The sequence below is a fragment of the Ailuropoda melanoleuca genome, chromosome 14, assembly GCF_002007445.2.
Source record: "Ailuropoda melanoleuca isolate Jingjing chromosome 14, ASM200744v2, whole genome shotgun sequence".
Taxonomy (NCBI): Eukaryota; Metazoa; Chordata; class Mammalia; order Carnivora; family Ursidae; genus Ailuropoda; species Ailuropoda melanoleuca.
The window spans coordinates 46,618,651-46,634,239 of record NC_048231.1 but is presented as its reverse complement, the minus strand read 5'-3'; the positions used below and the strand labels follow the sequence as shown (position 1 = coordinate 46,634,239).

Below are 15,589 nucleotides of genomic sequence, written 5' to 3'. Positions count from 1 at the left end.
TTTTCTCATGTTTACACAATTTCTTTTTCATTCATACTCTCAATTATTAATTAAAAAATAACTGACATACTAAAGTAATGTTCATTTCACTTAGAATCACCTCAATAGGCTTTAAAGATCTTTCCATAGTTTTTAAGCATATTTTAAAAGGAAGTAATGCTATTTAAACAAATTGAATATGTTCATTACCTTATTATTAGCTGCTTAAGCTTGAATTTGTCCTAATTTTTTAAAAATCAAAATGTTTAAATTTTCTTAGTTAAATTTTCTTATTTTTGCATATTAGAAGAACAGAAAGAAGCCTTGCCGGGGAAATAAAATGAAACAATAACTTTCTCCCTAGGAAGAAAATATAGATGCCCAGAACACTTCAGCTGCACTAGGGGATACGTCTTGGGGGACTTCAATTAATTACAATTTGTTGAGGAAATCACTTAGCACATCAGATTTGGACAAAGATGATGCCAGTTATTTACGCCTATCTTTAGGAGAGTTCTTTGCTCAAAGATCTGAAGCTCTTGGTTGCCTTGGTGGTGGTTACAATGTGAAAAGAGTAAGTATAATATGTGCTAGAAGTGGTTGAATTCACCAGCCCTTATATTTTGAATGTTATGATGGTATTAGCTACAACATAGTATCTTTACAGCTGGACAGAATTGGAACATGACAGAATTGTGGTAGACAGCTTAGGTTTTATAGTCGGTCAGACTCTGACTTCAGTCCTAGTTCTGTCTTTTAACTAACTCTGTGAGATGGAACAATTTATTTAACTCCTCTAGCCTTAATTTTCCAATTTTTAAAATGGAGTGCTATTTTATAGGGTTTCATAAGAGTTCGTAAGAGAAGAGTTTCATCACACTTTCATAAGTGTGATGGGACACATAAAGCATTTAGCACCAAGACTAATTGTTATATCATTGGTTGATGGCAAGAATTCGAAGATTGATTTTTTTTTAACCTCTTACCTGAAAACATGTTTTGAAAGATAGGAAAGTTTTGGTTTAATAAGTTGTAATGCAGATAAAAGTTTGAAAACGTAAGCAATAGTAGTAATTTCTATGAATAATGGTGAGGAGTTGCTTTAGCTGTGGTGGTCAGGGCAACCTCTGAGGAGATGGCATTGAACTGGGACCTAAATGATGGGAAGGAGGAGGCTGCCAGAAGAGCTGCAGGCAGAGTGTTCCCAGCAAAGGGGGACCATTGATGTGGAGGCTTGGAGGTGGAAAGTAGAGTGAACAGAAAGCAGGCCAGGGGAGTTGATGTAAATGGAGAGAGGGAGAGAGGGTAGGATGATTCAATGGTAGAAGAAGACCAGAACCAGATCATGAGGGGTCCTTGTAGAACTTGGATTCTGAAATTAATTGGGAAGAAGTGCTTGGAGGCAGGGAGCAACTTTGTCGTGGTGCCAGCTCCATCTCCATGTGTGACATGATGCTACTGTATATGGAACCTGGATGGAGGGGGGCAGTGAACCAAAAGGAGGAATAGCAGCAGGCAGAGAGGCTTAGTACATGGGAAGAGATGTGGTGAAGGCTGGGGTCTAGAATGATAGTACAGACACAGAAAAAAATCAAGGATTCAAGATTTCTTTTGGAGGTAGAGTCAAAAGGCTTGATAAATTGCATATAAGAAGTTGGGTTATTGGAGAGAGTGGTATTAAAACTGTATTTCACTAGATGTAATTTGAAATAATAGCCATGGTGTTAGAACTCAAAGTCAATATACAGAACTTAAATTTGAAACTGAACTGATTTTGATAATCTTCGATTTCTTTGACTGGCCTACCTGATTACACCTCAGAGCAGTGTTGAAGAGAAGTGATGATGTTGGGGTTCCCTGACACATCCTATCCCTATACATTCCTGTCTGTGCAGTGAATTAAAAAATGAAAATAAGTGCTAAGGAGAGACAGATTTTCCTGCCTGAATTGATTAGGATTTTGACATTATGAGAGAAGTTGAAGAATAAATGAATTCCTTACTCAACAAACAAAGCAGGGATCATGGTTTAGTTATGAAATGTTACTTGCATTCAAGTTGCTGGATCAAGGGAAGAAATTCAAAATCAACCAAAAATTGAATACATTTAATGAATTTACCTTTCAGGTCTATCATGTCAAAGTTGTATAAGAAAGACAAGTGGGATTCCCTGCTCCTTAACACTTTCATCCACGTGCTAGGAACATACCTAATCTTAATACAGATTTTTGAGGATGTATCGTATAAAATAAATGCCCTTATAAGTTTTAAGAAGGCAGGACATTTTATCTTTTTTCTCATTGATAAGTCACACTGATGATTAACAGTGCCTGATAACAGTAGCTGCTTACTAATTACTGAAGGAACAAACTGTCTTTTCTGGGTGGTTTGAATTTGGATTTCTTAGGAAGAGCAGCTTATTGGACAGTATTAGTTTTGATGATTGAATATAGCAGTAAGGAAATAAAACTAGACTTTTAAAGTTCATTTCTAGTTATTTGAATTTAAATGAAAAGAGCCGTTATTTTGTTGAAGTAATTTAGGTTACCCATAGTAAGATAAAATAGTCTAGAATTTCTCAGAGCAGTTAAAAATTAAGGAAATAATTCACATGTTTATTTTGTAGCCATCATTTGGTTATTTTATTAGATCACCAGAGAAGAGAGAACCTGTTGCTCTCATAAGAAAATCTGATATATCAAGAAGTAATTTGGAAAAAGAAATGGCTCATCTTAACCATGATATATTTTCAGGTAATGGATTAAAAGAAGGAGTTTTTAGTAACCTTTTTTTTTAACCTATAAGTTAGTGGTTATGTGATCATGTTCTTATGAGTGAAAAATGTATGTATTGTTTTGAATTTTTTCAGTATTGGTTACAGATTTTATTCTTATATAACCCACATTGCCTTGTTAGTTGAAAGTGGAAACAAGTCAGCCAAAATCCACCTAAATCCTTTAGTAAAGAACCAAAGTAAATGAAATATAATTTGTTCAAATGTGCTAGTTAATTTTGGCCTATTAAACTACTGAGTTAATGAACTGTAGTTATTATTATTATATTTAGGTAGACTTTTGGTTAAAAAGGTATTTTGAGATTTGGACTATGATCGTCTATAATAAATATCCATGATAAATATTTTTTAAAAGATTCATTTATTTATCTTGGGGGCGGTGAGCAGTAGAGGGAGAGAGAATCTCCAGCAGACTCCCTGCTTAGCACGGAGCCTGATGTGGGGCTCAGTCTCATGACCCTGAGATCATGATCTGGGCCAAAATCAAGAGTTGGATGCTTAACCAACTGATCCATCCATGCGCCCTCCATGATAAATATTTAAAATCAGACCTTTTTGATAATATACAATTATTGAACAGCTGCTTTTTGTTAGTACAGTGCCTGGTGCAACATATATAAAATTGTACAATACATGCTCCGGTCCTTAAAGAGCCTATATCTAATAGAGGAGTTGGCATAAAGGGGCTATCTATAAAATCAGTTGATTTTCTATTATTGTAAAGAGGGACTCATTTTTATTTTTATTTATTTTTAGAGAGTGTGCGTTCGTGGGCAGCGGGGGAGGGACAGAGAGAGAGGGAGAGAGAGAGAATCTCAAACAGGGTCCACACTCAATGGGGAGCCCCTTGTGGGGCTTGATCTCACAACCCTGAGATCATGACCTGAGCTAAAACCAAGAGTTGGATGCTCAACCAACTGAGCCACCCAGGTGCCCCAAGAAGTACTCATTTTTTAATTCAGCTTATTGTATATTTGTGAAATGTTTAAAGCTGAAAATATTAAATGAGTTTGTCAGTGTTTGAAAGGGAAAGATTAAAATCCACAATCTTCTTCAAAGTTTAAACTTGGCAAAATCAAATTAACAGATATCTGATCCTTTGTCCTAGTGACCGAACTAAACGTTTAAATAGTTTTCGTGAAGATGACTGGTAATTGAGATACAAAGACTCTTCCTTGGCAATTAATCATGTTGAGTGGTCCTTATCCCACAGATTGTTTCTGTGAGATAATGTATAGATGTAAGTTGAATTATTGTATATTTTCTACAGGAGACTTAAAAGCACAGCTAAGTGAAGAATCAGTTACACTTCAGGCTGAAGAACTGGAGAGTATTTCACAAGTGGATGAAAGTGATGCGACATTAACTGCCAATGACAGCAAAACAGAGGTATCTTGAGCTTTCCATAGAGAAAAACTAAAACTGCATTGTCATAGTTCTTGTATAAGATCAACATAAGGTCACATGTGAAAAACATCTGCAGCATAACATTGGTTGGGCTTCTTTGGATTCAGTTTTATTATAAATGTCCTTTGAATTTTCAGAAACATTTTAATCAATGTATAATAAATATACATGCTAAGTACATATGTACATACTAAACATAAGCATACATAAATTTGTTTATAAAAGAAACCTACAGTGAGTTACCACAGCTTAACCATGTACACCCCCAGGTCAAGAAAGAGAACGAACATCACTGGTAGCTCAGAAACCTTTCTTTTTTTTTTTTTTTTTTTTTTTTTTTTTTTGTCCTTTCTGAGCACTACTCCTCCTATCCACTATTAATTTTGCCTGTTTTTGAACTTTATTTACAAGAAATCATGTACCATGTATTCTTTTTCTTTGATTTTTTTCACTTGTGTTTGCTAGATGCAACTATGTTAAGTATAAAAGAAGCTTATTTTCATGACTATATGTAGTATTCTATTATATGAACACCCTGCATTTGCTATGCCCATTAGACATGTCCATTGGACATTTGGGGTCTATCTTATGTCAGTTTGACACTGTGGCTTTATAAGTCTTGTTACTTTATTTTTTTGTAAAGTATCTTGACTATTCTTGGCCCTTTGCATTTCCATATATATTTTAAAATCAGATTGCCACCTTCAGCATACTAACCAGTAGCACTGTTGGGCTTTTAACTCGTGTTCCATTCGATGTGTAGAACAGTCAGGTTGACACCTCTATAATACTGAATGTTGTAATTCATGAAATTTATGTATCCTTCCACTTAGGTTTTAAGTTTTCTCTGTATTTTGTGATTTTTTTGTGTGTGCGCAGAGATTATTTTACAGCTTTTGTAGATTTCTTTCTAACTTGTTGAAACAATGTTTTAATACTACCTTTCTTAGCTTCACTCTTCCTTTTTTTGGCTAAACAGAAATACATGTTTTTTAAAATACTCAGCTTATATGTAGCAACCATGCTAAATTTACCATTAACTCTAATAATGACAGATTCTTCGAATTTTTCTATATATGCAGTTTTATCTTCTGAGAATAACAATAGTTTTGTTCCTTTCTGATTTTGATACCTTCAGTTTCTTTGACTGGCCAACCTGATTACACCTTAGAGCAGTGTTGAAGAGAAGTAATGATGTTGGGGTTCCCTTACAGGGCGGGAAAGCTCTTTAGTATTTTATTTTTAAGTTGTATGTGTGCTACTGTGTGGTCAACTAATCTTTGACAAAGGAGGAAAGAATATCCAATGGGAAAAAAACAGTCTCTTCAACAAATAGTGTTGGGAAAACTGGACAGCAACATGCAGAAGAATGAAACTGGACCACTTTCTCACACCATACACGAAAGTAAATCCAAGATGGATGAAAGACCTAAATGTGAGGCAGGAAACCATCAAAATCCTAGAGGAGAACATAGGCAGCAACATCTCCGACCTCAGTCGCAGCAACTTCTCACTAGACACATTAGGGAAGGGACACAAGGGAAACAAAAGCAAAAATGAACTATTGGTATTTCTCCGAGATAGGAAGCTTCTGCACAACGAGGGAAACAATCAACAAAACTAAAAGGCAACCTACAAAACGGGAGAAGATAATTGCAAACAACATATCTGATAAAGGGCTAGTATCCAAAATTTCTAAAGAACTTATCAAACTCAACTCCCCAAAACCAAATATTCCAGTTAAGAAATGGGCAGAAGACACGAATAGACTTTTTCCCAAAGAAGGCGTCCAGATGGCTAACAGACGTGAAAAGACGCTCCACATCACTCAGCATCAGGGAATACAAATCAAAACCCAGGTGAGATACCACCTCACATCTGTCAGAATGGCTGAAATTAACAACACAGGAGACAACAGATGTTGGCAAGGATGCGGAGAAAGGGGAACCCCCCCCTACACTGTCGGTGGGAATGCAAACTGGTGCAGCCACCCTGGAAAACAGTGTGGAGTTTCCTCAAAAAGTTAAAAATAGAACTACCCTACGACCCAGCAATTGCACTATTATGTATTTACCCAAAGAATACAGAAATACAGGGGCGAAGGGGTACATGCACCCCAATGTTTATAGCAGCATTATCAACAATAGCCAAACTATGAAAAGAGCCCAGGTGTCCATTGACTGATGAATGGATGAAGACGACGTGGCGTATATATAAAATAGAATATCACTTGGCCATCAGAAAGAATTAAATCTTACCATTTGCAACAATGTTGTGAATGGAGCTAGGGTGTATTATGCTAAGCAAAATAAATCAGAGAAAGATAAATACCATGTGATTTTACTCATATGTAGAATTTAAGAAACAAAACAGATGAACATGGGGGAAAAAAAGAGAGGCAAAACATAAGAGGCTCAACTATAGAGAACAAACTGAGGGTTGATGGAGGGATGTGGGTGGGGGGTGGGCTAAATGTGTGATGGGCATTAAGGAGGGCGCTTGTTAGGATGAGCACTGGGTGTTAAATGTAAGTGTTGAATCACTGCATTGTACTCCTGAAAACAGTATTACACTGTATGTTAACTAACTAGAATTTTAAAATTTGGAAGAGAAAAGTAAATTAGATGTGTGCTGTAGGTTTTTATTTATCATTGATTTTTAAAATTCCCTTCTGATATTTGTCTGCTAGTTTGTTTTGTTTTTAACTTGTAAGGAGGTTGAATCTTGTCAAATGCTTTTTTGCATCTGTCAAGGTAAGCATCAGCTTTCTTTTTTTCTGGTAACGTGAATCACAAGAAATAGTTTTTGAATATTCTGTTCTTCTATACTTGGAATACATCTATCCTTTTTATAGATCATTGGATTTGGTTTGCTTATGGTCTGTTTAGAATGTTGTGTCTGAGTGAGCAGAATGCCTTTTTGGTTTCGATATCAAGGTTTTGGTTGTCTCATTTTTTTCTGTTTTTCTGAAAGAGTGTAAGAATGGTGCTGTTATTTTTTACTTATTTTTTTTAGATTGGTGCTGTTAGATTTTGGTAGAGTACGTTGGTGAAATCCTCAGAGTCTGGAATTTGAATACTTTTTAATTGCTGATTCAATTTTTTTTAGAGATTTTATTTATTTAATTGAGAGAACATGTGCAAGTTGCATGAGTGGGGTGAAGGGCAGAGGGGAAGGGAGAGGAACAAGCAGACTCCCCACTGAGCCAGGAGCCTGATGCCGGGCTCCATCCCAGGACCCTAAGCTCACTACCTAAGCTGAAGTCAGACACTTAGGTAACTGAGCCACCCAGGTGCCCCTCAGTTTCTTTAATAATTACAGGACTATTCTGATCTTTAAAACTTGTGTCAGTTTTAGTAAATTGTAGTTTCCTAGGAATTATAACCTTTCATCTAAACTTGAAAATACATCACTCCATATAAATTGATAAATTTTACCATAATATCCTCTTGTGATTAATATTTTAGGTTCTTAAGGAATGTCTTCTTTGTTACATATTGGCTCTTTTCCCTGTCTTTTTTCTTAGTCATTCTTACCAGGTATTTCTCAATTTCATTAATTCATTAATTTTATTTATTCTCTGTTTTCTATTCATATTTTTTGGTCTTTATTTCCTTCCTTATATTTTCTGGGGATTTAATTTGTTGTTTCTCTAACTTCTGGAGATAAATGTTTGGCTTAATTTTTCTGCCTTTCTGCTTTTCTTAACATAAACATCTAATGGTATAAATTTCCCGAAAACAGGGATTTTGTTGCATCCGTACTATTTTTTACACCACATATGTTTTGATATGTCATACTGTCTTTATTATTCCATTTAATGTATTTTCTAATTTCTCTGGTCCATTGTGTTTTGCAAATGTATTGCCCAGTTTCCAAACATTGAGGGATTTTGCAAATTTTTAAATATTGATTCTAGGCCTATTGTACCACAATCAGAGAAAGGTTGGTTTTAGTCCTTTGAAATTTGTTAAAACATGATATATGGCTCAGCATTTGTTCCATTTTTGAAAATATTTTCTGTGCACATGACAGGAACGTCTGTGGTGTGATCTTCGGTTGCTCTCTTCTGTATATTTTATTTAGGAAAAATTTATTAAATCATAGTGATGAAACTGTAGCCTTAAAATTATTGTACTTGTTCTTTCAGTTACCTAGATATTAAAATCTCACACTATGATTATGGATTTGTCTGTTATGCACTGTGAGTCTGGCAGTATTTGCTTTAAAATTTTTGAAGCTGTGTTTTTAGGTACATACAAATGAGAATTGTTCTGTCTGATGAATCAAATCTTCTGTCATTGTGCCTTTGTCTGCAGTTATGCTTTATGCCTTAAGTCTAGTCTGATATTAACATAGGTAACACCGGCTTTCTTTCTTTTTTTAGTGTTTATTGAGTGTTTGCATGTTATATCTTTTTCTTTTTGCTTTTAACCTTTTACAGGCAAAGTCACTGAAATAATTTGAGGCCATGGGAGATATAATCTTCCAGACAGGATTTATGTTTGCTTCTGACATGAATGAGGAACACTAGCTAGACATAAATAGGAATCATGGATAAACAACTAAAATGGAACCAACAGCAAAGAAACATAAACCTATTTAATGTTTAAAAATGCAAGTTAAGACTTCTGTCTCCAGTAATAGCAGACTAAGCAGTGCAAACCAACTCTGGCTGACAACAATTAGGACTGTATAACATATCCAGAAACATCTCTTAGAAGGTACTGGAGAGCTAATAAAGGAGCTAAAAACTATTGGGCTTTCAAAATCCAAGAGAAGAAAGAAACCCAGTACTGAGGATGCTTTTCCCTGTGGGGATCTGTTGCTTCAAGAAGATGCTGTGGATAAGAATTTAAGAAGAAACTCAGCAAAGGTGTTCTTATGGGAGTGAGGGTATAAAAACAGAGTTCAGTGCCCACCAATGATGAGAGGTAGGGAGTAGCCATGGTAAACAACCATGCTTTAGGATGAGACCACAAAGGGTTACACACCCCAGGAGAAAAGGCAAACCAAAATTAGGCTGGCCCTCATAACAACTGAGGGTCAGCTCTAATCTGCTCAGTCCCAGTACCTGGATCAAAGTGATCAGAGACTGCTAGTGTTCCTCATTTCTAACAATTGAATGAAATTACCAGGAATTATAGTTGGAATTACATTGGCTCAATGGTTTCTCAACCCCAGTATCTTAATTTTTTGTTTTAAATTATTGTCTGGTTCAATTTTAACACCTCTTTTGCATCTTTTTAACTCCTGAAGATTTTTTTTAAATAATTGATAATCCAGTTGTGTGAGTAAGGCGGTACTCTCTAATTAAAGTTGATAACAGCTGTCTTTTTTTTAATTAGGGTGTTTAATTGATATACTGTTAATTTCTAGCTGCTGTTAAATTTTTTTTTTAAAGATTTTATTTATTTATTCATTCGACAGAGATAGAGACAGCCAGCGAGAGAGGGAACACAAGCAGGGGGGAGTGGGAGAGGAAGAAGCAGGCTCATAGCGGAGGAGCCTGATGTGGGGCTCGATCCCATAACGCCGGGATCACGCCCTGAGCCGAAGGCAGACGCTTAACCGCTGTGCCACCCAGGCGCCCCTGCTGTTAAATTTTATGTAACATCTAAAGGTTAAACTAATGTGTACATGTCCGTGGAACTGAGATAAATTTATCTGATGTGAATTTTCTCCTTTCTAGGACAGTTTCTTCATGAGTAGCAAACCCCAAAGATACAAAAGCAAGCTACCTACTGGTGATGATTCTGTACTTAGGATCAGCACCATTGCTTCAGCCATTGCAGATGCATCAGTAAGTACCGATCCTTCCCAACTTGCTGCCATGATCAAGGCACTTTCAAATAAAACCAGAGAGGAGATTTTTCAGGAAGATAATAAACAAAAGGACTATCCCACTGTGCCTCATTTCTTGCCTAATGATACAGAAAAAAGTAATGGATCCAGCATGTTTGATATGGAGAAATACCTTAAAAAAACAGAAGTCAGTAGATATGAAAGTGGACTGGAAAACTTTTCAAGAGCTGGTACATCTGATATTTGGGATTTATCTTTGCCAAAAGAACGGACTACACAAGACATCCATACAGTGGACTTAGGTGCTGCTAATATAAGTATAAGGGAACCAGAAGAAAATATAGCATTTACTTTTTATGGTGAAACTGGAGAGAGCAAGAATCAAGAATCATTTAGAACAAACTGTCCAAATTCAATTCTTACAAATAGAAAAGAGAGGGAAAGTATGATAGTTGATGTGAAGACATATCCTGTGGACGACAAATTACCAGGTGCTGGTAACTGTGAAACAGCCACCTCAGTATCCACTCCAACATCTAATAGTTATTCATTAGTAAGGAACCCCAGGATAGCATCCGTTTGGCTGTCAGAAGAGTGTGAAGAAATACCAAATAACAGAGAAAATCAGAGACAAAATGGGTGTGTTAGTGAAGCAAGTGACAGTGAAAAGCATGTGACTTTTGGAAAGCATTCCATAATTACACCTAATAATGTTGGTAAGTGTTGAAATAATTGGTCACATTCACAAAATTGCAAGTGATTTTTTTGTTGTTGTTCTCATTGAAAAATAACACCTTTCTGATAGATTTGGAAAATCACTCTCCTGAGCATGGTGGACATGGCTCAGAGGATGACCAGGATAGCTTCAGACCTTCCTCTTCTCCACTGAGTCATTCTTCTCCTAGTGAAATTTCTGGAACAAGTTTATCAGGGTAGGTACTTACCTTTTTTTTTCTCCTTTTTCTTTAATAATAAAAATATGTGTTAGTATAAGAAAATTGGAAAAAGTGTGAAGAAGAAAAATAATCATTTATAGGTTCGTTTCTCAAAGGTAACCATTGTAAATATTTTCAAGCCATTTTTCTGTGCAAGTTTTTATACTTTGCTGTTTTCACTTATTATAGTGATTCTTTGTATTTAAGAGAAAATTAGTCTGTACAGTGAATCAGCCATGGATTATTTGATGTCTCTCATGGATAGTGGTAGATACTAGATTTTGTCATTTTATTTTATTTTTTGTTTGTTTTGCCATTTTGATGATACTGAGATGAACAACTTTGCCCATTAAATTTTTTTCTGTGTTTTGACTGATTTCCTAAGGATAGATAAGTAGAAGTGAAATTGCCAGCTTGGGAAATTATTAGCGAATTATTTTCTAAATAGGTCTTAAAGACTTGCGTTCTTACCGTCAGTGTATAATGAGAGTATCCTTCTCACTGTTTTCTTATCAATATTTTCAATAGCTTAAAGGTTTGGATATTATTTTTTTATCTTGTATTAATTTGACTTTTTAATGCTAATGAGATTGGTAAATGCTTTTTCACGGGTTGATAGGTTTTAACTCAAGTTACAAGAACTTTTTAAAACGTAATTTTTCAAAAATGCCATAATTTGCGTTATTCAAAAATTACATATATAGATATATGTGTGTGTATAATTTTTGAACAGTGTAAATTTATTGCTTTATAAAATGTTTATATGTGTATTATAAATGTATATATGTGTGTATATGAAATGTATACATATGTATGTATTCATATATGCACTCATGTGCCTGTGTGTATTTCCCTGCATTACCATGTTCCTTGTCTGCCTAGTTCCCCAATCCCCTCACCAGGGAACTGCTGTTACTAGTTTCTTAGGTATTCTAGAGTTTCTTTATGCATGCATAACCAAATATGAATATATATTCTTACTGTCTTCCCTTTTTATACTCAGTATAGGGTCCTTTACACACTTATATTTTGCTATCTAAGGTTACTTATTACAGCTTTGTTTGTATTATAGTCACTTTGGTCATGTGAAATAGATCTATAGGATAAGTTCCCAGAAATGAGATTTTGGGATCAGAGTATTTGCATTCATGTACATATTTAAATTGGTACAACCATGCCATAGAGGTTGTACTGACTTAATTTTCCCACCAACAGTTAAAGAGAGAGCCTGTTTTCCCACAGCCTCATCAACAGAATGTTTATAAAACTTTAGATGGTTGACATTTTGATAGATGAAAGAAATCGTATCTCAGTATAACTTTAATTCATATTTTTAGGAGTGATAGTGAGCATCTTTTCCTCTATACTTGTATGTCCTTTGCTATGAAATATTATTCATGTTTGTTGCACATTTTTCTCATGGATTTTTAGTCTTTTTTGTCTTCATTTCTAGGAGCTCTTGATGCATTAGGGAGAATGAATAGCCCTTTGTGATAGGAGTCATAGTTCCTAGTCTATAGAAGCATTTCTATTTTCTTTTTACTTTTCTTATATATTTTTTGCCATACAAAAAGTTTATTATTAAATTTACGAATTTTGTCTTTTATGGCTTTTTTTTTTTTTTTTTTTTTTTTAGAAAGCAGGGAGCGGAGAGAGAATCTTAAGCAGGCTCCACCTCCAGTGTGGAGCCTGATTTGGGGCTCAGTCTCACAACCCTGAGATCATGACCTGAGCCAAAATCAAGAGTTGGACATCTAACTGACTGAGCTACCTAGGTGCCCCTTTTGTGGCTTTATAAAAGATCTTCTTTTGTACGTTTCTCTATTGAAAGATTTTAATAAACAGAAAAACTTACCTAAACAGTGAAATTATAAAAAATGTTCAATATTTTGAAACAGGTTGAAGTTATATCTGATTTCAAAGTTATCTATTAAGTATTTCCCTGGCTGCCATTGGAATTTTGAATATTCATCTAAAACGGTATGGGTAAGCTAGAGTTAACTATTAGTAGAGGGCTTAAATTCTTTCCTGTTTCAGTGACTCTTAGATACCTCGTCTTAAAGCACTTTTTCATATACACAGCCACCTCTTATTTAATGGCTCATGTTTATAAAACATTAGGAGTCATCCAGCCCAACCAAATTTGAAGGTCATCTGGCCTTGTCTTGTCATGATTGATGTCATCTACTGATTTTTCTCCTTTGTCTCCCCTCTAATATTTGTCTGTACAGTCATCTTTGTACCATTAAATTTGCTTCTGCTCCTGACACTTGTTTTGCCAGCTTTTAAATGATGTTCTTTGAGTCCCAACTGTATTAGTTTCCCATGGCTGCCATAACAAAGTGCCACAGACTGGGTGGCTTAACACAACAGAATTGTATTGCCTCATACTCTGCAGGCTAGAAGTTCAGGGCCATGTTCTCTCTGAAGCGTGTTAGAGGAGGGGGCGCCTGGCTGGCTCAGTTGGCAGAGCATGTAACTCTTAATCTCAGGGTTGTGAGTTCCAGCCCCTTTCTGGGTGTAGAGATTACTTACAAATAAAAAAAATCTCTAAACTGAAGCTTTTAGGGGAGGATCCTTCCTTACCTCTTTCAACTACTGGTAGTTAGGGATCCTTTGTTTTGTAGATTCGTTAATCTCTGCCTCTGCATTCACATTGGATTAAGGGTCCAGCGTATCCCACTATGAGTTTAACTAATTATATCTTCAGTGAGCCATTTCCAAATAAGGTCACATTCTGAAGTATTGGGGGGTTAAAACTTTAACATATGTTTTTTTGGAAGCACAGCTCAACCCATAATAGCGTCTATCACGAATGAGACAATTAGGGAACTTATTCTCATGTTCTTTCCCTTTCTACTTTTTTCTTTTTTAGTTACGTAATTTCTACGTTGGCATTTCATTTGCATTTTGATTCATCACCGTATCCTACACTTGTTTTTATTTTGTAGTTAAATATATTTTTTTCTAGCTATCAGGTGTTTCCTCTCTTTTGACTGACTGAAGTATGTCCTGTGGTAGTTTGCTCAGAGGATGGAGGGCACAGTACTCGCTAGGCTCTTTCAGTTCCACAGTTAACCTGTGGCTTTTGTAATGAAAACATAGCGTGGCTTTGTTTAAAATCTTCGGCTTATGCTTTCCTCCCTTAAGTCTTTTGTAGGGATTGCTTTACTGTCTCTCTGGAATGTAGGAGGGAAATCTGAGGCACCCCAGGTCTTTCTGGCTCAGAATTGACTTGATCTTTTTGTAAACTTATGTCAAAGATGCTCTCTTTCAAGTCTAGCTTAATTTTGTTAGGCTGTATCTCTGTGTTGACTCTTCATGGTTATTTTGTCGCATCATTCAGTATACCCTTCAATATGTGAATTCAAGCATTTATTTATTTAAGGAAAATTTACTCCAGCCCTTTACTGCCCCCAGAACTCTAGTGATGTATATGTGAGATTTATTTTGCTAGACATCTGCATTTATTTTCTCTTGAATCCTTTAAGAACTTATTATTTTGGAAAAATTATAGGTCACAGGAGGTTACAAGCATATTATAGAGAGATTCCCATATCCCATTTACCCAGTTTCCCCTAGTGGTTACATCTCTCATAATTATAGCGTGGTGTCATCACCAGACACTTGTCATGGTAACAGTGAATGTGTGGATAGAATTCAGTGTAACCACTGAGAATTCATGTAACCACCACCACAGTCAGAGATACAGAACTTCACCATCACCACAGTGATCTCTTTCTTAATTTCTGTTTCATCTTGTTTGCATTTCACATTTTTGATCTCTGCATTCCTTACAGTGTTTTCTGCAATGTCTTTTTCCCCTTGCGTACTTTCCAATTTCATCTTGTTTTCTGTGGTTTTGATATTTTTAACTGTATATGAATGCATTTAATAAAAACTAGAAGTACTCCTATATAAAGCCTTACATTATTATTTTTTCCGTCACACTGCCCTTGGTCAGAGACAGAATGCTGGCTGGCTGGTCTTACTCTTGGACCTACCTGATTGTTTTTTGTTGTTGTTGTTGTTTTTGTTTTTTTGGTGCTTCTAAGAAAATATACTTATCTATTACATGTAGGAAATATACCTTCGGGGGTTACTAAAGTTTCTCATGAACTTGGTATATGTTCAGATATTTTGAATGAGGGTGTCATATTTAACCTTTCTAAAGTGACCATGGAATTGGTAAGCTACCCAGGCACCTGCAACCCCGCTTCTTAGGTGTGGGGCAAGACAACAGGACTTAATGAGAAAAGGCCAATTTAGAAGAGGTTAAGTGTGCTCTGAATTAAAATCTCAGGGGAAGATGAAATGAGAGCTATGGAGTGTTGCCGAGTTGCTCGGCATAATGTATTTTGCTGCCATAGCCACCAAAGCAAATACTAATTGCGATCTCTCCATCAGCCTCTGGCATGTAGATGGATTAATCCATGAGTCTTTTGGGGGTGTGGTTTAGCCTACTAGCATGCCTACTGTCAGATTTTTAGCCCATTCCTAAACCAATTTTAGTATTTCACAGTATGCATTGTTGTATTTTATTTTTACTGATGTATAATTAACATACAGTAAAATACACAGATCTTAGGGATTTCATTCACTGTGTTTCTGACACTTACATACACCTATTTAAACACCACCACCTAAAATATATAGAACATATACATCCC

The 15,589-nt window shown here is 35.7% G+C and overlaps 1 protein-coding gene across 2 annotated transcripts in view; it reads left to right on the top strand.

Annotated features, from left to right (window-relative positions):
* CEP192 (centrosomal protein 192) overlaps positions 1 to 15,589 on the top strand; it is a 135,178-nt gene that overhangs the window by 61,505 nt on the left and 58,084 nt on the right. For both annotated transcript variants that reach the window (XM_011229453.3, XM_019803391.2), the window contains exons 14-18: positions 344 to 553; positions 2,605 to 2,731; positions 4,043 to 4,161; positions 9,872 to 10,700; positions 10,790 to 10,916. In XM_011229453.3, the coding sequence (XP_011227755.1) occupies positions 344 to 553; positions 2,605 to 2,731; positions 4,043 to 4,161; positions 9,872 to 10,700; positions 10,790 to 10,916 (1,412 nt within the window). The remainder of the gene's footprint in view (positions 1 to 343; positions 554 to 2,604; positions 2,732 to 4,042; positions 4,162 to 9,871; positions 10,701 to 10,789; positions 10,917 to 15,589) is intronic.